Source organism: Anarhichas minor, unplaced genomic scaffold (genome assembly GCF_050575085.1).
Source record: "Anarhichas minor isolate MPS153535 unplaced genomic scaffold, ASM5057508v1 ptg000002l, whole genome shotgun sequence".
Taxonomy (NCBI): domain Eukaryota; kingdom Metazoa; phylum Chordata; class Actinopteri; order Perciformes; family Anarhichadidae; genus Anarhichas; species Anarhichas minor.
Genome location: NW_027466448.1, coordinates 5,855,188 through 5,881,602, shown reverse-complemented (window position 1 = coordinate 5,881,602; position 26,415 = coordinate 5,855,188). Strand labels below are relative to the sequence as shown.

General features: G+C 40.8%; 1 protein-coding gene across 1 annotated transcript in view; it reads left to right on the top strand.

The window, feature by feature from the left end:
- astn2 (astrotactin 2) overlaps positions 1-26,415 on the top strand; it is a 214,188-nt gene that overhangs the window by 173,385 nt on the left and 14,388 nt on the right. Inside the window, exons 18-19 of the mRNA XM_076086837.1 lie at positions 7,289-7,422; positions 8,968-9,116. Coding sequence (XP_075942952.1) covers positions 7,289-7,422; positions 8,968-9,116 — 283 coding nt within the window. The remainder of the gene's footprint in view (positions 1-7,288; positions 7,423-8,967; positions 9,117-26,415) is intronic.

Sequence of the window (26,415 nt, the reverse complement as noted above, 5' to 3'; positions counted from 1 at the left end):
TGAGAAATCAGCATGGGGGTAGGAAGATGGTGTGTGTGTTTGCTTGTTTGCATGCGGATGTGTTTGTAGAAGGGGAGGGAGAGGCTGGGAGAGTGACCATAAAACTAGAAAGAGAATTAAGTCAAACATATCTACTGGATTTGGAAGAAAACATCCATATTCAGGAATTATTCATTATATGGATATAAACTGTGTCAATTCACTATTAGACCAATTACAATTGGTTGGGATGTGGTTATACGGGTACTTTCACTCCCGCAAACATAAGTTTATGGTAAATGTAAGGCAAATTAACATGTATATTATGCTGCCCTGTGACAAAAGGTATCATCTGTTCTGCAAGTGTAGGAAGCATATGTTAATTGCTTAATATGTGTTTTCTAATATACGATCTCATGGTGGCGTAATCCTTTCGGACTGTACATATCCATTGTCCTCTGAAGCGTTTTAACTGAGGCAGTTGTAACAAATCGCCTCTAGGTGGCATTAGTTGGTTAACTTTGACCACTGGAATTGAGCACTGTAATACAGAGGGCATAAAAAGATTACATCATGGTTTTCTCCTTTTGTGGGGAAGTCAATGTGTGATATATATATATATATATATATGATATGATATCAGCCTCATGGTCATGCTGTGTTTGTGATTCACCCTGTATGAAAAGTCGTTGGATCTTTGTGCAATGAAAGTTAATCATAAGAGAAGTCTTTTCCATAAGGTAATTTAGGAGGGGGCCCTGGCTTCACTTGACGTTTAATTTACCACATTTTGCTCTTTTTCGGTTTCCTCTTGACGTGACATCCGGTATGTCAGAACAGAACTGTTTGCAGGTGACTCACACCCAAAACACACGCAAGCACAAGCCATAGAGAGCAGACTGGTTCACGCTCCCCCATTCAAGAATCTAATTACCTTACCTTCAGAAATTACCAGGCAACAACGTTGTTGTGCATATATATGTATATATATATATGCATACATATGCATATATATGCAATCAGAGGCAACACACACATACACACAGCAAAAGCCCCCTGTACGTGCCGCCCATGACAAGCACCGCAGCCCCAAAGAAAAGAAGGCACAATCAATATCAGACGATCCCCACTGGGCCTCATCAATAGCTACACGTGAGGAAGAGCAAAATGTCTCTTTTCCCTCTCTTCCAAACACCTCGCTATCCATCCTTCTTTCTCCCCATACCCAACACGTGGTCTTCTGGGGATGTAGAGAGTGAGATGTATGAGGAGGAGGAGAAGGGCTAGACTGCAGTGGATCGCTCTGGCAAGCCCTTCTGTGCTAGCTTGAGGCAGGTATATTAGCTCCTTATTGATGTCATCTACCTCTGGGGAGGGAGGGGAGTCCATCACTCTGCTCCTCTTTTCCTCTCTTTCTTTTCTTCTCTTGGCGGCAACTGCTGCTGCTAGTCTGAAAGGCAAATGGCTATATTGCATTAGAGACGGAGGACAAAACAGCCTGCCCCTCCACACACACACACACACACACACACACACACACACACACACACACACACACACACACACACACACACACACACACACAACTGGTCGGTCGGTCTGTCTGTCTGTCTGTCTCTCTCTCTCTCTCTCTCTGTGCTTCAGACTATCTTTCTACTTGACTGGGTCTATCTGGGAAGACAGCTGCCATGTTGAAAAAGCTTTCTGAGACATGTTTTTATATATATACAGTATATATATATATATATATATATATCTTTTTTTTACCTTAAACCCCCTGAATCCATCAAAATAGAGGCTTAGTTGTCTATCTTATGAATCAATGTACCCAATACCGGGTTTACATGGACCTGTCACTCTCCTTTGGCCCCCTTCCTCCCTCCTTTCTCTCCTACCTGCATCTTTCAGTGGCCGCTCCCTGACTGTTTGACAGGACATGTCATGTCCCTTTCACATCAATCTCCTCATTATTAAGCCAGAGGGGGATTTTGTTTCATTGAAAAAAACACGGCTCGAAAGGAACAGAATTATACTGTAGAAATAGCTTGCTTCTTGTGGCTTTGTCAAATAGGAAAATAGGGAATAAAGTATTTCTTTGTACATGTGGCCAGTACTGACATTATCAATGGCTAGTTAAGTATTTGAGGAAAGTAATACTGGGATACAGGTTTTTTTGCTGTAGGATGAAAGTATTTCCTAAAACGTTAAAGGGTTGGTTTACCCAAATAGAGAAAATCTATCCATGCTGGTAGTTTTATTTTGACATGTCCAGATTATAATATGTCCATCCCGGATATATTTGCCTCTATGGAGATGGTAGCACTAAAACAGACAATGCCTCTTCTGGATTATCCACAGGCCTCACTGTCCAACAGTTGCTGCAGGTTTCTTCGGTGGGAAAAACTTGACATGAAAACTTCTTACAGTAAAGTCTGTGGATTCTGCAGAGTATATGAGGACACTATTTTCTGATGTTTTAAGTGTTTAAGTGTGATGTTTGTGTTTTTGTTCCGTTAAAACCACATATAAAAAACGCCTTCCCCACCATTGTATATTTATGTATTGCATTTGTATCCCAAAATCATAGCAAATAAATGCAAACATATCGGCATGGCTAAATAAGTGGGGGCATGTGAGATTTATTTTCCTTTTTACATTTGTAGACACTTCATCTGTAATAAACAAACTGATCATACTTTTCATTTGGAAGGAAAGGTTTGAGGTTTATTCTTTCATTGTCTTGGTATTGAATACCTCTCAAGTTTCTTGGGCTTGACTTGCTTTAAACCTGGTCTTGGAATTGTCTTGGACTCGACTAAGGTGGTCTTGCTTACAGGCATGGGGTGTGCACGCAAATACACACACGCACACAGACACTGCCCTGTTTAAGTGCCAGAGAAAAATACCTCAGTGGATAAATAAATAAGCTAACGCCTGGGGAGCTTGCCAGTGGTCCTATGTCCTGTGATGCTGTGACTGAATTATGGCAAACCTTTTGAACAAATTGGTTGTCAGTCTAATGGGTCAGAATGCTTTATATCTTGCAGAGTGGCCGCTGTCATGCTCTCACCGTAACGCACCACTGCAGCCCCTCGCAGGGTTGTGTCTAGAACATTCTCAGTGGGGGCAGGAGGGGGCACAGAAGTAAAAGAGCAATAACATATTTTCACCAAAATGAAAGCAGTAGAGCATTATACAGAAAAAGAGGTTAGGTATGTTTTTAACGGGTGATCCAGAAGGTCTCCTAATCGAATGCACACAAAAGAAATGCAAGTTTTGATCCCAAGAACATCACTTCAGTACCAAGGAGAGCGCATGCTCAAACAGATAATAACTAAACAGGTTCTTATAAACTCTCTATGGCCACTACATACTACACTGGATTACCAGTTTAGTACACCTAGCTAGAACTATTGCAGCCTAATACAACAGCACTGCAAAATAATCCCTTATGAGGGCTCTACCTTTTTTGTTGAAACGTTGCTTCAACTTTATGGTAATTGTGGAGACTGTAGTTTGTGGTGTAGTTGAACTGTATATTATACAGACAGGTGTTTCTGTTTTTTAGTCTACCCTTGTTGACATGAATGGGGGGGGGGGGGGGGGGGGGATTACACAACATTATTGTTGTTGTTGTATGGTTGTTGGATTAGACTGCATTACTTTTAGCTAGGTGCACGTAATAAACTGGCAGCTGACTCTACGTTGTAGTCAACATTTGGTCCATGAAGCATTAATTACATCAGCAGTAGTTCACACAAAGAAAGACCTAACCGAAAAAGCCACCTGACGATGAAGGCCGCATTGATAATTATTTGATTAATGATAAAGAGGTGAATGTCCAGCAGACTTACACCTTTTGTTTGTTTACACTGACATTACATTTTCATACTCCCCTTCTCTGTTGTCTTTTTTATTATTGTTGGCTTAGGTTGTTATTTTGTAACACACAATAAGAGAACACGCTAACAAACAAGACATTTTTCTTTGCTGGAATGGTAAGATTAGCTTAGACCATCCCCGGACATCGTTGGCACTCCGAAAAGCAATACCTGCTGTTTGAGGGTCCGCCAGTGACATGACAATCCCCTCTCAACCTCTGGGTGAACCAACCCGCCAGCCGCCCCCAGTGTCCAATTTCCTGGAAGTACTACTTCTGATAAGCTTCCTTGAAGCAGCCCATTGGTTCCATTGTTAACACCATTATCCCTGAATGATTGGAAATGCTACATAAACGAATTCACGTATGCACACGCTCTCACACACACACACACACACACACACACACACACACACACACACACACACACACACACACACACTTAGGTCACCAATGATGGTGTCCTGTGTGTGCTGACTTAGACTCTTTACCACCACTGGTGATCATCTTATAAATCAATACTGTGGGCCAGCTGGCCAATGTTTTCATGTATTAGCCTCTGCAAATGGACAGTGATATGGTCAGCTTAGACTAGACAAACAGACTAATACATTAAAGAGGTCACAATGGCCTTCCTTGCCTTCTTGTAAGTCACGACAGGCTTCTACGAAAGTGAAAGGTCCAAATAGTATTTTGGTGCCAGTGAGTCTGCTGGGTTTAGACGATGTCAAGGCTTGGAATTTGTGGCTAGAGTTGTTGCTGACGCTCAGTAGCCTTGCTGTTCTGATCCTGTCCTCTGTTGGCAGGGGGTGATTACATTTCAGCTCAATTTGTTCAGTATCGATAAGGTCAATGGAGATGAATCGTGGCATATTTGTGAAATGGTAGAACCATGTGTTGTTGTAGTCATCGGGGGACTGCCGGTTCCTGAAAGAAAATCTGTTATGGCTGCTCAAAAACTGTATTACACTGTTACAGTCAGATAGGACCATCTTTATCAAAATACTTGCTTAATATGAAGCATAATGTATAAGGTGTGTTTATTACCCCTATCTGGCCAGCACATAATGTATAAGGATCTTTAGTGTTCTTGGAAATGCAGGATGGTTAATCAATAGAGTGTAAGGTATCCTCCCCTTTTCAGCTTTGACTTATCTCTGCTTTGAACACAGAAGTACTCTCTCCTGGGCCTTTCAATGTGTCTGTTCATCTCACTAAAGTATTTTCCTTACTAACGCAAGCAAGATATATGGTTATCTTCACAGACACACACTTGACATATTATCATTTTATATGTATTAGCAGTCCTTTTTTCTTTGCTTTTCTCTAAATCCTCGTCTCTGCTTTACCTCCTGTGTCCCCCACCCAACCCCCCCCCCCCCACCCCATTCTCTAAACCACAATTAGATTCCCTGTTTACCCAGTGGAGACTGGCTTGCATTACTCTTCAAACATAAACACGGCAGTAATCGCTTTGTCTATTTTTCACATGTGCAGCCATGCAATCAAGTGCGCAGCCCCATATGGGGGTTTTCCTAGGAATCTGGTGGTGGTATACGCATGGCGGTCCTGTGGTCTTTCTGTCTTTTGCCCCGAGCAGCGGAGGTCATTTCTCATTTCTCATATTTGTCTAGTCTGTCTGCGTGCATAGACCTTGAGTCCAGGTTTTTCTTGTTGCCTTTGTCTGTGGCCTGCTTCCCATTGACATGAGGTGGGAAGACCCCTGCTGCTGTTGTTTTCTGGCAGCAGTTAGCCACATGGGTTCAGGCAAGGGGGGAGAAATGTAATTACCTTTTTCCCCTTTTTTGTTTTCCGGGGGGTTATTATATGGCCATGGATTACAGTGCTTGCCTACTCCCTATAATAACTGCTCATTCAGCATGCTCATTTAGAGGGGCTTCTATTGGAGGATAAATAATAGGAAAGCCTTCACTGCTAAATGATGCTGATCCTGTCCCACAGTAAGGTGGGGAATGCTTTGAGAGTTGGGAGTCTCCCTTTTTCACACCTTCGTTCCCTTTTTTATTTTGTTGATTTTTTGCCGTCCTTTTTCCTTTGGTCTCTCCAGCCTCTTTATCTTAATCTGCTGCTCATTAAGGTCACTTTCACCCTCAAGATCCTTAGCCTTTGAGTGAAAGCAAGTGGTATTGGCAGAAGTCAGTTCCCATGAAAGACTGTTGAGTCTCCTTTACAGCCAACAATCCAGTGAAATTCTAACATCAGCTTCTGAGTGCATACCCTGACTCTTTTTTTGGTCAAGCTGTCTGCCTTTCTGGTTAGAACTATAACCATCTCAAATGTCACTGTCACTAATCAACACGCTGCATACATCTGTCTGTTTTTGTGCATGTTTGCATGTCCCCACGTGCGTGTTCGCAGTTGTCTTACAGATGTGTGTGGTCTCATCGGTTCCTTTGCTTTTGGATAAGTGAATGTCATGGTGTATTGGAACAAAGGAGTTGCTTTTCTGAGCTTTTGGTTGGATGCCTGGTACAGAGTGATAATGTTTCTGCATGATTCCAGTGTCCTATTTTTGTGATCATGATCAAGCACATCTCTAAAGTTGTCTTCACGAGGCAGCACTGGCAACCAGTTAGAGCACATAAATAACTGAGTGCTCCATTGATCCATAGTGTGACACGGGGAACCACAGTGCTTGCAAACTCCCTTGAACTCACTGTCTATCATGCCTGTGGCTTTAAGAAAGCCCTGACATTATACTTTATTGCTTTGACGGCTATATTGGCATTTTGCTGCCTTTTAGAGGATGACTGAGCTTCTGCCTTTTGATTTTTTGTTCGCCCGTTAATGAAGCAGCACAAGGAGATGCTAGGAGATGATGTCATCTCCTAACACCCACCCCCTCCCATCCCCTTCACAGACAGACCGACATCAACATCGACACTGACACTGACAGATCCACACAGAAACATACGATTGGCACAGCTTTCACACCTCCATCATAAAAGTCACAGTTACTCTATGATATCATATAGTGTAAGCTTGTCGATGTTAGTGAGATGTTCCTGCCTTACGGTAATTGGGAATGAAAAGGTCACTCTGTGTGTGGGTGTGTGCATGTCTATCTTTGTGAGACCTTTCTTTAGTTTTAGACGATCAGAGAGAGGGCATTTTTGCAAAGTGAGGACATTTTGGACAGTCCTCACTTCATCGTGGTAAGACTGAGGTTAATTGATATGTTAATGTTTAATTTAGGAGATGGGGAAAAGAAAATGAATATAGTCAATGGAGAGTCATCGTATGGACATAAATAGAAAGATGTGTGTATGTGTGTGTGTGCTGGGATATATGAGGGTAGTGGTGGGGAGGGTGGTTTGGATGGGAGATGGGGGTTGGGTAAGCATAGATGGATGGGGAGCTTATGTTTCAAGAGATAATTGCATTTCTTTCACCTGTTACCCTTTACAGGCCTTCAAGAGCGCCACAATGAGCTCATACTGGTGTGCTGGAAAGGGCGATGTCATTGATAACTGGTGTCGCTGTGACCTGAGTGCCTTCAGCAAAGATGGCCTGCCTATCTGCAGTCCCCTCAGGCAGCCAATGTAAGTGTGAGGTGACGCCATGACACCTAGGAATTCATGCACAAGAGAGATTTCATGGATGCATGCACTGATGCACCCTCACATATACACATGGATATGCACACACATACCTGTCTCCACTGACTCCTGGGGCACTTGAGAAAGTTGTAGACACGAGCACAGTCCCCAAAGTTCTAATAGCTGTCAGTCGGCCCTTACACTTCTCTGAAAAGAACATGCTCTCATTCAAGGTGTCCTAATAATTCTCTTGAGTCACCCACCCTAGCCATTGTTGCCCTGAGAACTTTGAAAGAGAAACAGGAAGTTGAAAGGGCAATCATTTAGATGATAAGTTTACAATGAAAGCCAATCAAGAATGAAAAGAAAATATTCCCATTAGTATATTACTTTCAAAAGTGAATGAGGTCCAACATCTATTGACTCCATTTTAGAATAATAATAAAAGCTCAACATGGATAAAATGTAGTGTAGCTGCAACAGAGGGTTCTGGTCCATCACCTAATGGCATTTGCAATTAATGTGATTTTTTCTTTCCGCAAAGATCCTCCACACATTATCAACTATAACCAAATGTTAAACCGAATAGTTTTAAATATATTTAGAAGGAATTAATCAGAAAACTCTTTGTAACTTTTCAAATTGTATTGGACCAAATAGATCATATTTTAATAATGCAAATAGTCATTTTGGGCTGTTTGTAAAAAAAATCTATTGCGTTTTAAAATGTATTTTACAGCTGTTTTTGTTTTGATTGTGCAAGGGAAAGTGTCTTTGGGCAGTGTAGATCTGTATCTTGCAATACCAACTGTGGCCACTATGTCAAAATATCCTCCCACTTCAACACTATTCACCGTTACAATACATACTGTTTCCACGAACATTGAACCTCAGCTTCTAAGCTAATAGATAAAACAGGAATTTTGAACATCTACAATTTTCCAAACATTGGAACAATTGTCTGTTGATAAACTCCAGAACATGTCATTACATTGACCTTGTGGGGAGATTGGTCTTAACTCTTTAGCAATACTTTACCAAAAACATGTTGCGCAAGTATTGCACAAGTAGTTTTAGACGCTATTACGTTGGTTTTTGGTATTGATTTGTTTGTGGATTGGGGTTGTGGTTGTGGAATTGGAGAGGACAGGGCCAGGTGCCACAACCAAAGTTTTGGTCATACTTTCCCTGTGCCCATGCCTGCTGGAGGGCATGACACAGCTGGAGGGCAGGCAAAATGATAATATAGTTATTTTATCTCTTTTGAGGGATTAAAGAGGGAAAACTGCACAGGAAACACTTATGGAGAAACAGGTGGCATCGGAATGCTGTTTTTTTGCCATCCTGTTGTCCAATGAAATACTGTATGGGCAGAGGTGTGACAGTCTGTACTCTAATACAACATTGACCACATGGGATTCTTACTTATCCATTTTAGGTTTATGCCCATATTTCAGGTATTACACACACACACAGTATCATTTGAAATTCCAGATGAGGGCAATAAACTGTTGTCTTAACCTTGTCCTTTCTATGTTGCTCCATTAGTGTACGCCTAGCCCCTTACTTGGAGCCCTCAAGCACAATGGTGGCCCTGGAGTGGATGGATGTGGAGCCTCTGATTGGCTGCAAAGTTTCTGACTACATCATCCAGCATAAACGAGTTGAGGATCCCTCGGAGGCAGAGGTCTACACAGGTAGAAAAACTCAATTCCAAGCTTAAGTGATGTACTTGTTGTAAATGTGTGATTCAAACACTGTGATATGACGTGAGCTTGTCTGTTTGCTTGATTTATTGATTGGGTGGTTGGTTGGTTAGTTGATTGATTGGTTGATTGGTGGTTTGATACATATTTTTCATGGATTTTAATCAGACAAAGAAACAAAAATGTGTTTATGTGAAAACACTTATTTCTAACATGGTCCCAAGATGTTAGAAGACAAAGAGATACAATGAAGCACAAGGCATTCAACAACAACAAAAATCCTGAAATCCAAAAACATGCCACCACAATTTATGAGAAATGCAAAATAATTCCCACAGTTAAATTAACATTTTGTAAAATGTCAGTATAAAATAGTTAGTCTATTCCAAAGAAAAGCCCTAACCTAACTTCTATAAAACCCTCTCATATTTAAAGACCATAATCCGTAGCCAAAGGCTGCTCCACGCCATTGCACCAGTGCAAAAAAAGGAACTTCTGGCAACATTATTCACTCAATTTACTTAACATGTATGCACACTGGCCCATTTATATCTTAGAACACAAATGTTAAGGACCATACCCATTAATAATACATTGTTATTCACCAAACAGTTTATAAAGACATGTTTTTTTACTGTGTTTGGAATATTCTTTTCCATGCCAAAACCATGCACACTCTCACCCATTCAAACATACAAATCACACATACACATACAAGTACTAAGGAGGAGAATCATTTCTGTGTGGTCTGTGTGGAGTCTCTTCTTCCGTGTCCATTCGGGTTTCCCTCCACTGTTCACAGATGTGGAAAAGGCTCGAAATTGTCTAATTGTATCAGACCATGTGATAGCCGTGGGACGAGCTGAATTTTTCTCAAGATTCTACTGCATGTTTTTACTGCAAATAGACGGAATATCACGTTGTCCACAGTGTTCAAATAAATAGTATCAGAGTATCTGCTAAGCAGTTACAGAAGTTAAGAGAAGTTGTTAAAGTTACAATTGGAGGAAATTAGGGTAAAGTTTTGGTCTGGATAGAGAACAGAAGGAAGAGCTTAGACTGAAGATGGGAGAAGATGACGTAAGGCAATTTATCAAGCGCCATAAATGGTGCTGACCATTGTGCCGGAGGGCTAGCGAAGTGGTCATGGTTGTGACAAGGCGATGGGGTGAGTCAGCGGAAGGGTGATAGGAAAGAATTGAATAATATTGGAGAAATGAGGTGGTCTGGAAGAACCTGGCTTTAGTCATTGGGAAGTATGGACAGGACATCGATCACCCCTGGGAGGAGTGCTGATGAAGAGTGGGCACCAGCGAGCGGGGAGAGGGTACAGACAGCTAGAAACAGGCATGCTGGCAGAGGTGAGGTAGGAAGGGGCAGATGGTGTGGGTGACTCACTCTGCTATGTGCCAGTCACCACTATAAATCATGTCATAACAGATAGTATAATACAGATTAGAAGTCAATGTATTTGCCATTTGTCTTTTTTGCTCCCCTTTATGTCTGTCACTGTTTATCTCTAACTGTTAGTCAGGTTTGTCTCGTTTACTCAACTTATTTTATCTGGACAAAGAACTTTGGTGAGTGAAAAAAGCTAACTTAGCTGAGTGCATTGATATGTGTGTGGTCAGTTTAGGACCCCCTTATAGAGGAGCAGGTCATGTTAATTGACAGGAAACTCTGGCAGACCATGGTTCCACTTCAGTGGAAACATGTATTATGAACTGTTAGGGCATGCATCTGGATAGCTCTCACTTCCAATGCAAATACCAAAAACTGACTCTACTCAACCCCCTCATTGTTTTCCAAATGGGGGGGGCGGGGGGGGGGGGGGGCGGTCAAGATTGCTGATACAAACTTGGAAGGTATTACAGGGATACAGGGATCGATTTATGAAATAATATGGGCCTCTTAAAATGATGAGATCTTGTTCTCTGGACTCAGCAAATGAAAGCCATAGTGTCATTTTCTGACAATTACTCTGACTTATTTTGAAATTATTGGATTTGTACCCACCTCCTGGCTTCTTACGTCAGGGCCATCTTTGACGCACTTTGTAGGGAAATGTAAGTCTGTATAATAAAACCATAACCTGAGATTAATAAAAAGTCCAGTGTGCCCTGCTCACCTTGTGGATACAAAGTAACAAAATAATGTAATGCTCTCAAGCTTAGTCATTCCTCCATGCTTTTTTCTCAGCAGTGTTCCTCTTGACTTTAACACACACACACACACACACACACACACACACACACACACACACACACACACACACACACACACACACACACACATTCCCTGTTGGAGCTGCCAGTGAAACCAGTCTTCTACCGTTGGCCACTGAGCAGCTCTAATGGAGCAGTTTCGGGATAAATACTTTGCTCGAGGGCATCTTGGTGGTTTATGTGTTTCTTCTTCATTTTCCCTGTTCATATTTTCCAAGACTGTGTGATGACTTGAACCAGTGAGTTTGCAGTCAAGCCTTCCTCTCCAACATCTAAGGGTGGGAACAGACAAAAGGTTTATTCGGCTGATTTACAGTAAACTGTAATGAACAATCTAGACAATCATAGGACAAAATCATGATCCAAAGCTTGGTCAGGACTATTTGGCAATATAGATCATTGTGAGGTGTTCAGATTTTATTTTTAAGAGAGAATATTATGTAAAAAAACAAGATGTTTTGCAATTGGATATGCTATTAAGTGAGGCACAAAGATGGTACACTTCATTGTTTTTATATGATCAAATTGCACCATTTAAACAACCCATTCTGAACTCCCTCAGTTTGAAGACAAGGGATTGAGCAGTGCCATCAGTACCCACAGCTTCTCACAGTAGTATGTTTTGAATACAGTACAAACCAACTCGTTCTCACTCCCAAGTCATCAAATACTACCAGTTGGTCAGTGCCCCTTGGCGTCTGATACAGACACTAAAGGGTGCCTCAAAGTAACTTGACTAACTCCAATGTAAACCAGTCCATGTCTTCATTTGTCAGTTAGCACAACTGATGTAAATTAAGAGGGGAATATAGGGCAGTTAGGAGGGTTGGATGGGTCAAACAAACACTAACTTTCACCCAGGACGCCGCTGTTAATGTCCCGCGTGAAACCAACCAACCAACCAACTTATTTTACTTAACTTCCAAACTTTACTAATGCAAGACACCATGCATGGCGGAAACTGACACACCGTGCCTGACACATCCAAACCTGACCCTAGAGGGGCACCTAGAGCATCTGAAGAGTAAGGTAAGTCTAGGTAGTCTAGCCAAGAAAGAAAGAAGATTTGCAAAAATAACAGAGTTACCTAAATATAAAAAGGAAGAAATTTGGGCAGGCCAGTCGAAGAGAGATGCATAGGCTATAATCTGTTCTGGGGTAAAAACGTACAAAGGACAGAGACATGGACAGTACGATTGAAATCAGAAGTTAGATGAGACACAGGTCAACATTGTGTGGTGGAGAGATGGGACTTTGACCATCTGCGACATCATCAGTAGTAAGGGCAGCAACTGCTTCCAGGGGATGGGATTCAACCCACGCCAGCATACGCAGAAGCTGAGGCTGCATTGACATCCATTGCTCAGTTGAACCAGCACTTTGGGCTGGTGTCTGAGAGAGAGGACAGACAAACAGACAGCCACACACAGACACTCAGCCATGTTTGAGCATGAGTCACACACTCGGAGCACACACATTCAGCCATGTGTACACTCATACAGATGGTAGACAGACAGAGAGTGAGTGTGGAGATGCAGACACTTGGATGCAGCTCTCAATGGGTTCCCAAAGTCTATGTCACAGCTGTCTAGACTAGGATAGGAAATGATCCCTCCTGAGATAGATATTATTAAAACTAGTCATTTGACAATGAGAATAAATAGGTCTTGACTTTCCTGGATTGATGGTTTCCACAGTTTTGGCTTCTCTAATTAAAGAGGGAATGGATTCCAGAGATTAATCTCACTGAGAGAACACTGTGGGCTACCTGCTCCTACTCCTTTGTTTAGTTTCAGGGCTAATTTACGATGGGTGTCATCAATGAAAGTTGTGTCTACATATTTTTCATTGGGGTACAGTATGGGCACATATATAATCAAAACGTCTAGATTAGTGGCACCAAAATGCCCAAGTTTAGCCATATAAACTATACCATATTAGTTTATGGTTGTATATGAGAATATATCTTTGCTTACTCAATTGATGTCGACCTTAAAGACTCCCCAGCAACATCAACATTCATTCACAAATTGTATCACTTCTGTGGGTGTGTATATTTCAAACAAATTCCCCCATCGTCACTCCCGTTATCACTGCAGATGAGGAATTACTTCTCTTTGAATTTTTCCACAAGCTTGGAGACCGTTTTATCCATGTTAATAAGCTGATTCAAATGATGTAGTATGCCACCCTTTTGGCTCATGTTCTTCATCCGTACCAGCATCCTGCATGAATGGATGCAATCATAGGGTCCTTGAAAATCTTGACAGTGAATGGTATCTTCTTCTAAGCTAATATCCATAAATGTAGCTAATGTGACTCCATCTTGCTTTATGTAAATTATAGAAATGATATTATGCCTATGCTCATAACATAATATAGGACTTCACATTTTCTTGTATAGTGGGCATCATGAATGGAAAAGTCATGTCAAAGTTTGAGTTCGTTGTTTGGAGGTGCCTTCTTAAATTATAAACCCTCCATTATGGCGGGGGCGGGGGGGGGGGGGGTGTAAGTATCAGCCACGTTAGCTCACTGACTGTCTTTAAAACTCCCTCTGCCTCTCCTTCCTTTGTAAATGTCTTGCTCAGTGTACTGTGGCTTACGTATGATTATTGCGCACACAAATGCATCATCATTCATTACATCAGAATCATATTTTCTGCAGCCATCGTCTTGACTGAAAATAGCCACAGATTTGACTTTAAACAGAAAGGACCAACATTATTATGCCCACGTAGAGTTGGACAGTTTGCACTTCCAGCTGTGTCTTCACCTTGATACCAGAAAATAAAGGGCCTGAAAGTAAAAACAGGGTACAAAACAAATTGAGATTATGACATGTAATCTGTTAGGATCTCGTGCTCTTTTTTTTCTTCTAGCATGGCTTTCTGCAAGCTTTCCAACATCCCTCACATGACCTCTGAAAGCAGGCACCACAAGCTTCCATTTTTAATGTTTTACATCCTTTGCTGTGATCTCTCTACATTCCCTCTCTTAAAATGTATTTGTCCCTCTTTTCATGTATCAGGCTTTTGACGGGTCAGGTCAATTTTTTTAGCATCACCCTGTTCCTCTCACATCTGTACAAACCATCAGGCCCCTGTCTCCAGTCCTCCTAGATCACCCCACTTATCAGTGCTGTTTAGGGGGAAAAAAGTAATCTTTTCTTGGAGGCTTCTTGCTGGTCGCTCACAAATCTTCCCTCTGAGGTCAACAGTAGGTCAAGATAGACTTGCTGCTGTGATATGCAAGGAGAGCAGCCGAGGTCTTAGTTCATATATCTTGTTGTTTATATGGGCATGCTGCTTTACTGGTCTGTTCCCAGGTCTGTTCCCAGGTCTGTTCCCAGATATGCATGGGAGAGAGAATCATGCAATACCTATGATAATATGTGCTTTATTGGTAAAATGGACCAACCAACTGCAGCTTAACCTGACAAGAAACCCTGAGACCAACAAAATAATCGGTTTAAAGGTTTTAGATGGCTATTTCAAGGCTGCCAGTGCTAAATACTAACACCTACGGTGCATACACAGAGTATCAACAGGCCTCAGTATATTGTTAACTTATGTGAGACTACTCATGTCTTCTCGTAATGCTCTGACATACACCAGGGTTGATCTTAGTGCTCACATGAGCAGTTAATCACAAGAGTTTGTCTGCTTGCTGGCACTTGAAGAAAAAAGAAAATCCCATGTCAGTTCAGTTGCAGATACCTCCCCTTTCTGTCCTTGAATGAAAGTCCTTCCATTTCCACATAACAAAGCCAGGGCTTGCTTTTCCAAGAATGCGAACAGAAATGTACCTGGTGAACTTTGTTACCTCCTGACAACCACTTGAACTCTATTACTGCTGTAACCCCAGCTCATCCTGTCACCTACATTATACCATAGAAGCTGGGAAGTTTATACATTTCTTAGATAACATTGAGAATGTAGGGCCCTGCTTACGGAAAAAAATTTTTTGATTGATGTTCTGACCATTGTCCTCCTGCATACAATCAATAATGTGAGACCCCAAAAAAGTATTATTAGCAATTACTAAAATAAGACGTGCTGCTCGACTTGCAGAAAGATAAAAAAAAAAATGAAGGTTCTGCTTTGACACCTTGGTTCTTTGAGTAAAAGTGTAATCCAATAAGATGTTTGAAATTAGTACTTGGAAAATACTAGGAAATAAAGGTAAGCCCTGCCATCATACAGAGACAGCATCATAAGGTAACTTGTTCTAATAAGGAAGAGCCCACTCTAAACCTTTTTTGATAAAAATAGAAATCAGGATGACGACACTCAACCACCCATTCTGGTCTCTGAAGAGACTCGAGACTCTCATTTGTCAACGCAGTAGGCCCACAGGGAATCAGGTTTGAAGGAAGATTGTCCTGTTTGTGAGATACAATCACAAACTATTTTGCTTCGATAGGGGGTTCCCAAGAATTGTGTCACCACAGCAGATAAACACCTGCTGTTTGCTCACAGAGCCTGTGTGCTCAACATAGCATGTCAGCATGCGCAGCGGGAAGTGAGTGATGCCGGGAGTCGAGAACAGCCGCTGCGTCACTGGAGGGTGTCTTATTCACAACGTCCATCCTGTCTTTGTCACGAGCAAGGATGAGGGTATTGCAGACACTGTGGTTAGTGCCAACATCCAGGTCCTGTGGGTTTGCACAGAAGAAGCCTGAACACGGCCAGTGCCAGATGTACAGATGGAGCAGACAGAGAGGGAGCACCTGTTTCTACAAGGCCAGTAAGGCAAGAGGGGCACTAACTCACTGAGATGAAGCGGAGGTGAAAATGAGGTCATCCCTGATTGAAGTTAATTGTCTCAACAGGGTGTGTACAAGTGCTTAAAAAAAAAGCAGATACAAAGGTGAGATGTAATGGCCATCTCCAAACATGATAACTCATACCGATCGGCACGCAAATTCAAATATAAATTTTGGAGATTAATTAAGCTTGTAGACCTTGTCAGTGGGCACAGACTGTAAAACAAAACTAAAATGAAAGAAAACCCTGATCATCAGTGGTATTTGAACTCTCTAGTAAAAGCTTTGCCTCTATTTTCCCTCTCTGTCTCCTTACTCCTCATATTACGAGATATAGAGCAAAAGTCAAATGAAACCCTGCTTGTGGTATGTCTGCCTGCCAATATGATTCGATCAAGTGACCCACACTATCGGGAAAAGCATCATGGTCTGGAAACCTTATCTGTGAACAGTATTTACTTGTGTGTTGTGTGATTCACAGTAAGCTACATCTATAGAATTATTTAGTTATTATTTAGTCATGGCCTTATCAGAGAGACTCCCTTGGGTTCCCATGGGGCTCATGCATTGGGGCACCAGTATTGTGGTCTAAACCAAATCTCACACTTAGGTGAGATTTTAACGCCTGATGGGGGTTGGCGTGGTTTAAACCAGTTCAGGCCATGTAGGCCTCTCTTTGTTTCACCCCGCATGGTGAAGTCCCAACACTGTATTTCATATGGAAGTAAGGTTTATGGCTTGCCTTTATGACTGCATTGTACGCACACCAGTAATGCATATATCAAAGAATAGATCCAAACAATTCAGTGATTTTAATTATAATTGGAGAACGGAATGTCTGCATAAAGTAGCATGCATTATTACTACTATTTACCACGTTGAGTCTCTCTTTTTCTTTATTGACAATTAATAAGAAAGGCCTCTGGAGTTTTGTGTATTATGCTATATCTTACTCATTCTTACCCTAAGGGCTCAAACCCTTGTCTAATATATTTAACAAGCCTCTTGTCCTGCTCTGATTTCAGTCACATCAGTGATGGATATGAGTGATCCACTCTACTGGGCCTCACACAGGCCTCTAGATGGCACACCAAGGCAGAGACAGCATTCACAGAGAAGCCAGATAGATAAGCAGTGCTGATGTATTAGTGTGGGACTCAGCATTCCTCTACACAGCAATAGGTCAAACCAACTGTGATATCTAAGAAGATACTGAGGATCACAGATGATATTAAGACATTCGACAAGAATATTGAAATGGACAAATGCTAGAAAATCTCCAGAGGTAAACTTGCAACAGCCCAAAGTTGTGTAAAAGTCAACTCTTTTTTTGATTCAGCATTTATAACTGCCCCAATAGAGTGCTGCAGGGATAACGTATAGGCGAACATAAAGCCAATGGGATTTCTCCATTGAATTTTGGATTTTTGCAGATTTAGCTCTGTTGCAAACACAAATTTATTATACTTACACATTTTGTTCAGCAGGATAATCTTCACAAATGAACAGCACTTTTATGATTTTTGAAGCGTGAATGCAGTCACCAAAAGTAAAAAGCTAACGATAGGCTATAAAATAAAAAACTCACCACAAGTGCGAGTATACGCTGTAATGGACTTCTCGCCGCGATGACACTTTATGGTTTCAAAGGTATTTCCTGACATATTTTACAACGTAAACGTTAAAATCTCTGACGCTTGTGTAAACCTCAGACCTTATGTCAGACATCTAACCAAAAATCCATTCAAAAAACCCATTAACTTCAAGACGAGGGAACCAAAAGAGCAAAAATGCTGACTTATTTTTGGGTTGTAAGACTGAATGCCTGCAGCACATAATAAGGAACTCACATGGTTTCACTTAAACATACTATAACCAGGTAATCGACCTTTACCAATAAAACATCTACTTTAAAAATGAGTGAACACCTTAAACAGAGACGGCAACTGCAGATTGTTTCGCAAAATCATGCAAGAGTATGGGAATAATTAGTGGTTTACCTACACTGTAATATCAGACATCCTTAAGCTTTGTTTCCTGTCTTCTCAATTGGAGTTCCCAGAAAAAAAAGAGGGTGCCAAAAATGTTATGGAATTTGTCTAATAAAAGGCTTATTAACCAAATGTACCCTGAATTGGCTGAATTCAGCATGACTTTAGGTCCATCATCATTTTTTTACAATCCCTCTATTGTCTTGTTAGCTGCCAATTTGTGCGGCTTTCCCTTAAATCACAGTTATGCTGAGGTGACACTTTTTGTGAATTCACTCAACGGCGTGGCACTGTCCTTCCCGCTACTCTCACACAAATGCACACACTTAGTGCTAATTAAAAACCTGTGAGTCTCTGCATTGCATCACCACTCTGTGATACCTGATTTTGTGGCACAAAGAACAACCGAAGGCAGGGCAGAGCAGGAAAATTCCTTGAATTGGCAGTAATGACGAAATGAGAAGAGATAGTAGGAAATGTGGAAAGACACAGTGAAGTGACAAAAAAAAAAGAAAATGGGCAGAAAAGAGAAAGACAAAGGGGAGAGATCACAATGGAGAGGAATGGAGGAAGGACGCAGACAGACGCAGAGGGTTACACAGCAATGATGTCACCTCCTGCTGGCACTGTTGGACTGAGGAACAGATTAGCCATTTGATCTTTGCCCTTATTTTAGTTCCAATTTCCTCCTCCGAGCTCACACAGCCAGCTTATTAGGATAGATGACATGTGGATCTTCCTCTGTTTTAGACTTCTCTTCTGTCACATACTTCTCTGCTTTCCTCATGTCCCTTTTTCTTCTGTGATCAGCGGTATCCCCCCCACCCCTGTTTCTGTAACACCTCCATTATTGTTTGAGACCAAAAAATGCGTCGATAAGCCCTCATTCAAAGAGATTGAATTATATGGAGATAAACGTTGTCCTTGAGCATGGGTGCAGATAACAGATTGGAGTGACACAGCTGACTCTCTTTGTTTTGTTAATTAAAGATGACCTCATCGCTAAAAATGGACGCTGTGCACCTCCTCGTCACGAGCCTCGCCATCAGCAGATTGCAGATTGAAGGCAGGGGGCCAAGGGCTTTCTGCATTCCCTTTCCCTTTTTGCATCCTTTCCCATTTTGTCTCTTCACACACACGTTGTTAGACTCTTTCTCTTCGCCATAGGTCTTGACTTTCCTGGTTACATTTTTTTGTCTCTCCATCTCTCAGTAACCATAACACTCCCTCTACATCCCTTATGTAGATTTGGACATTTTGATGTTCGTGGAACGTCTAACTCACATTGATGGATTTGTGCTTGAATTATAATTAAGACAAGAAGAGGATGCTGCCCCTCAGTGCCTTCCTTTTAATTCATTACAGTGTGTTCGGGGGCATTTTGCCATAATGATAATGATGAAATCTTTGTGTGGAAAGAAACATTGGCACAACTCCTGGTTGTCTGGGCTTGATCTTGGTTGAATTTGGAGCCAGCTAAAAATCAATTGAAATGCCTTTAAACATTACGTTGGGATTGATTTGACAAATGGTTTTTTTTTGGGATTGATTACTCTCACTTTGCAATTCAGGGCATTGTAAACACTTACAGTGGTAGAAATAAATATTTACTCAAGATGGAATGGCTCTCTGCGTTAATAAACTGGAAAGTACCCACAATCATGCATAGATGTATAGCTCTTATTGCCTAGACACATTTTGCTGCTGATAAATATTGTCCAAAAGACACCCCAAAAATTGCAATTAAGTCGTAGCTGTCCAAAATCTAAAACTAGTGCTCATGTCATGTATTGTCCTAGCTAGTATTTTCTCTCTTTTGCTGCTGGGATCTGGCAAGAGCGGGTTTGGTTTTTAACATGTATGACAACGTAACTATTGATACTAATATAATTAATATCAATAGGATTATTAACATAGATTACAGGGGCACCACACTGGGATCAGGGACCAATAACCAAACTGTGGATTAGGTCTCATAATTGGTGTTCACTCAAAATGTCAATAGTTACGGTAGTATTTGACATTTATAGAGTGAACAGTGAAGGTTTGAAGGTTTGCACTGGCTATACCAACCAGCTATTATCATATATGCACAAAATATCACTGCTCTTTAAAACTGTAACAGTTTATTTATCTTTAACAATACTGACCAAAATCAATATTATTATAAGTCAGTAAAACATCTATTATTACTTCCTAAAAGCAACAAACAAGCATGTGGCTTGGGGTGTGTGTGTGTGTGTGTGGGGTGGGGGGGGGGGGGTGTGTATGTATGTATGTGTGGGTGTAGGTGTGGGTGTAGCAGGGGGAAGAGAGAGAGGAAGACAGAGAGCAAGATGTCGGACATAGTCACGTGAGTGGCTACACAAGGCTCCACAATGGCGGCGTACCCGTAATTATTTAAAGGGTGAATAAAACACACAATGGAGGCCGCGCTGAACACACCACATGGGTATGAGTGAGCTTAACGACATATGTGTGTGAGTGTATATGTGTGTATAAATACGGGGGGGGTTGGGTTAGTTAAGAAAAGAAGATGAAGCACTTAAAACATGGCAGATCCTCACCACAGCACTAAAGTACAGTAACTGTAACTTTATCACACTTAAAATTAAACAAACAAACAAGGTTACAAAAACACACTATGACCTATCTCTGCCCAGACAGTAGCCACTTACTTGAGATTGCTTCGTGCTGAATAGTGCTGCATTATAATGAAAAGTGTTTCTCATACTTTATCCTCCCGTCATAAGAATATATTTTTACTTAATGCATCACCATTTATATTTGCAAAACTCTAACATGAGAGATATTTAATAAACAAGCCAACCTTCTGACTTATCTTCAGTAAAGGATGCCATTGTACTAACCCTGAAAATCCAGCCCAAACTGTGATAGAAACAAAATATAATTTGTTTCAAATTGAAGTATTACCATTAACTATACAGGCAGTCTTTTTACTGTCATGGGCAAATGGACCATGAGAACTCTCTTGTAACCTAAGTCCTATGGGAGCTCCACCTTTAGTCATAGAACTAGAGTTACCATTTATAACCACTCTCAGTTACAAGCCTAACTGACATTGTGCAGAAACATTACACAAAATGACCACCGCACAACATGTACTGGAAAAGTTAGCTAGCCCAAGCTGGTCTCAGCGTAAGACACAAGCAATAATTGCTCACCCTACACACTCTACAGAGCCAGCTGAAGCCATGGGAGCCCACCAGTCTTGTGGTACAGCAGGTGGAGGATGGCAGTGCACATCAACCAGTCAATACAGTGCAGCATCACAGTAAGACACAAGCCAACACCCTGTCATCTCCCACTGGTCTATTCTTAGTGCTAGATACAGACCCAGGGGGAGACAGAGCTACAGTAAAAACAGACAACACGCGGGTCACATGCTAAAAAGCAAATGTTACCATACTAAACTAAAATAATTTTTGATTTTGATCTTTGAGTTTATTCTGTTTGCCTCCTTGTGGTTTTTTTTTTATTTTTATTCTTGATATGTATTCATGTATGCATATATAACAACCAGCTGTATAATGCAGCAAGTACTTATTACAACACTACAAAGTAATGGTACAAGGACAGTTCGAATCGAGTATATATCTGCATAGCGCAATGCAGAATGCACTTTATTACATGATTCTGCATCAAAGTGTGAGCACATAATTCCCTTCCAATCTATTTTGGCCCTCTCTCTCAAACCTCGAAAAAAATGTTTTTCATAAATAAATGATGTATCTTTCTGCCAGAACAATGCCTCAGCAGGGTTGTCCAAAGGGATGTCCCTCTACCTGATTAGAAAAACCTTTGCGCAACTCAACCTGCTTGGAGAAATCTGTTTCCCACAGTGCTTTGTTCCGACCACTACATATGTGCCAAGGATGACGTTAGTAAATCCCCACAACTCAATTGCAACCCCCTCCCACACCTTTAGTTTTACCTTGAATTTCCTCCCATAGGTGGCATTGTGTGACATTAGTTTCCATGTGACTGTTTGTGTGTACCTGTGTAATGTCTACGTCATGTGTGTGAGAGAGAGAGAGGCAGGGAGGAAGGTAGCATTGAGGAGGCTCGGTGTGGAGGGTTGAGTGCTGACAGTTTTAACGGAAGAGGCCGGAGCATGTTTGGCAGCACAGGAAATATAAAGCTTGTGATTTGTTTGTTAATATGTATGCCTAGACTGATATTAGGTTAACATAGAAAGAGAGAAAGAATAAAACAGAGTGGAGAAAGAAGGTAGTTTGAGGACAAACAGAAATGTAATTTGAGAAAGGGAAGGAGAGGATGAACAGAAAAAACACATGTGAGACCAGCACATACTTTATACTGTGGATGTCCATGCAGTACTTCAGAATTAAAATGTATTATTACAGTATTACATCATTTCAAATTTCCAGTAAGAGAATTTATAATTCATAGACAAAATTTTGTTTTTGAAGCACCGAATTTTGCATAACCTGTGAACACAACAAATACTGAATTATGTATTAAGATGGAATCTCAGATTCAACTTTAAACTTTTTAGTAAATTAAAATAATTTCAGCTGGTATGATGGAAATATAGCACACAAAAATATCTTGAAATATTGTGTATATTATCATATCCAGCTAATGTTTTACAGTACAGTTTTTATCTTTGGTTGTCTACTGGCAAAAGTATTTATAATATGAAAAAGTTGGCAATTGAGGAAAAGGACCAAAAATATAATTGTTAAAAAAAGAACAGCAGCACGTGTACATGTTTTAAATGCACTGCTGTAATTTCTACTGTATAGAACAATTTCATTACTACTTTCATTCACTGTACAGACATCTAGATACATTCATACATCCCCTAACTAAACGGGTAAAAGAACATTGCCATACTGCAGTGTTTTTTCTTCAGGCACTTCCCCTCAAATTTCTTCTTGGAGCAGAAAAAAGTCCTCATGTGTGAACCTACTGACCTTTAGAATTTATATATACACTCTCTTTCTAACTCACTCACACATAAATACACACACACACATACACACACACAGCTAATGGCTGCGGCAATTACACTGTCTGAACTCAGTGGCATAATTGAAAAGGTATGTCGGGGATAACGGTATAACAAGTCTGGCTTCCAACATAAGACGAAATTCCACCATGTACACACCTGTCTCCACATCCTGCCACAGAAGGACCAACAAGTTGAAGGTGTGCATGTTCATTGTGTATGCACGGTCGGGTCTCCTAAAAACTACGTTCCCATGCAACAAAATTGCTCTGTCAATTGTGATTCGGGGGAAATGCATTTTCACCCTGATTACGTTAGTTTTTGACGTATTTACAAATACATTTCTACATAGTCTAACAAACAGAGTAATTTCATTCAAGGAGACTGCTGTTTGTGTAAACCCAAAGTCAACGTTGACTTATTTTCATATATATCCAAATACAACTTAAATAGCATAACAAACCTAAGCCAAACCTTGATGTTTTTACCAAACTTAACCAAGTAGTTTTGTGGCCTAAACATGACCAAGCAATTTTATTGTATTTGTGTGTGTTTACCGTTTACTATATGTTTAAAACTAAGACCATATTCCAGGAGAAAATATGTTTCCAATCCATTCTCCTTTCCGACAGTCGGTCAGTACCCCTCAGCATCAGAAATTGACACACGAAGGCTCCCTTTAGTGGCTATATGCAACAACTAACTCCAAGCTTAAACCTCCCTTGGGGTTATGGACGGTAAGAGCATGTGATGTAATACATAGTGCGTGAGAGTTTATGTATTTATGTACGGTGCAAAATTAAAAGTTGATATTTTGTCACCTGAGTCACGTAATTCGCTAGTGTTGTTATGTATGTGAGTTGCTAGTCACGTGACTGGTTTGCCACTTGCTAGTGCCAAGGGGCTCTGACCAAGTGTTGGTATTTGAAGAGTTGAAAGTAAGAATGTGTTGACGTTTCCCTCGAAACGTAACTGAGAATGCAATTTAGTTGTATGGGTAGGTACCTTTGTAGGAGACAGGGTTGGTATTGGGTTAGTTTATAATCCCTCTGTTGTGATTCAATTGCTCTACTTGCTCAACTTTCTGTTGACTCTTTGTTATTTCAATGTCCCCGCCTATGGCTACTATTCACCCCATGCTGCCCACAGAGGAAGGAGCTCTCTTTAAATGTGTGTGCCCACCCCCTCCTTTTTTTGTTTATGTGATAAGGATTTTCTAGAGGGGTTTTCCTTTTCTTCTTAGAGAATTTGGGTGAGTCTATGGTTTAGGACTGTTGCTGTTGTGTGCCCGCAAAGCCCTTGCAGATATATGATATTGGGTACGTACAAATAAACTTGACTTGACTTGTTTGCAACTACATCATAGTTTTGAGGCCTGTGTGTTTGAATCAGAGCGGTTCTCTCTTTATGCTGTCCGTCAGCCCATCTCGTCATGTTCCCATGATTTGCTATTATTTGTTCCCCTTTCAGTTTACTAAAAAGGTCACCTGGCATTTACCATGAGGATTTAATCGCCATATGAGCTGGAGAACATGCAAAATGGCTTTTACCGTAATAGAATTTCGGGGGCCTTAATTTTTGCCAGCTGTGTGCTGTTCTTGCTTTTGTATTGACAGAAATGTTGATGGACCACAGGACTACCCATGAGGAACCTCTCAGAAGGGTAGAACCATTACAGCTACTTCTGGGTGGGTTTTGATATCTCACTCTGGGGTTAATGGATTTGATTTTGAGTATTATTAACAAATTCTAGATCGGTATGCAAGCACTTAAAAGCTACCACCTTGGAGGCAGTAGATGATTGGAGCCCCTCAATAGAAATCAGCAAACTTCCAGACATAGCCATACATGTGTTCCAACTGCTTGTAAAAAGACTACCAGTTTAGCAGTTGAGTCATACCATCATTTTGCATGTGTGAACACTCCACATTTGATTTAATAATTTCCTCACCCAAGTCTCCACTCCTTCATAGGCATTTACACAACCCCCCCCCCACCACCCCCTTTTTTAAAACTCTTTTTTATTTGTGATAATGAATGAAAGCAGGTATTTTCTTTGTACCCTCTCACTTTCAAATTGACAAGTTTAGCAAGCAGGAGGGACAAGGTGTTAAAAAAGGAGTATTTTCAAGTAAACCAGTAGTTAACCAAATTCAGATCAACACTCATTGAATCCAGGAAAGTAAAGAAAAGTTTGGTTGTGACGTTAGCTTATCCAGTATCCAGCAGCAGAACAGAAATGCAGTCAAGCCCGCTGTGAACAACATGCTCGACTCAGTCTGCAGAGCCCTGAAGCCCTGCCCCCGCTGCTGCAGAGAGCGCTGTTTGCTTTGTTCAAAGTTTATAAATATTGAACGTGATGCTTGTCCAAATTGCACCAAATTCGACAATGCACACCCTTGGATACCCAGCAATCACCAAGTGTGAAGGAGATTTGATGAACGGTTTTCAAGATATGCAAAGATTCCTTGTGAAACAACTGTCCTATTTTCTATGATGTTAGTTTAGAAAGTTTAAATATATGATTGTCGTTACTTAGAATTGTTTGGTTCTTGCAAACTGACATTTAGACATAGAAAAGGTGAATATCAGCCCATTTACTGCATGACTGTACATTCTGTACTCCCACTATGCCTGCGTATACTTGTCATATATTTATGTAATTGCATAACAGTTTATAGCTTTCAGATGGCTCTGTTTAAAGAGGGGTTGAACTATGGAATGTGTGGTAAAGTTTGCTAGGTAAAGGTATATGATTCTTAAAGATCCATAACACACTGGGTTTCCTGCTGAGTCCTTAAATTGATAATTATGCAATAAGCCACCCGAGAGCAACCAAAGACCAGACTGAAGACATTTGAATTTAGTTTAGTCTCTCAGATGCATAGAGGTTACTTAAGCACCTCGCTGTGCTGTCAGTGAGCTACAATATAAACGCTATGATCAATTCATTTAACAACGGCATAATCAGTGCTTTATGTGTGGAGTTTTGACCACTAGAAGATTTAGATATAGGCTCAGTAACTGAAGTTTTTACTCTCTCATCTTTGTTGCATGCAGGATCATAAGTTATGGGTAGGGATAAATAAATACAAATTTCCCTAAAAGCTTAATATTGGCACAGCGGAATACATCTTTGCTTGAGTTGGGAGTTCAAGTCATATTTTCTTCAGGCAAATGTATTCACATCCATCATCTTTGTTTCAACTTTTTTTGCTTTCCATTGCATTTCATCAAATCACTGCCACTTTCCAGACAAGTCTCTTTCCCAAAACCCTTTTCTTAATCACTTATCATCCATAAAATGATG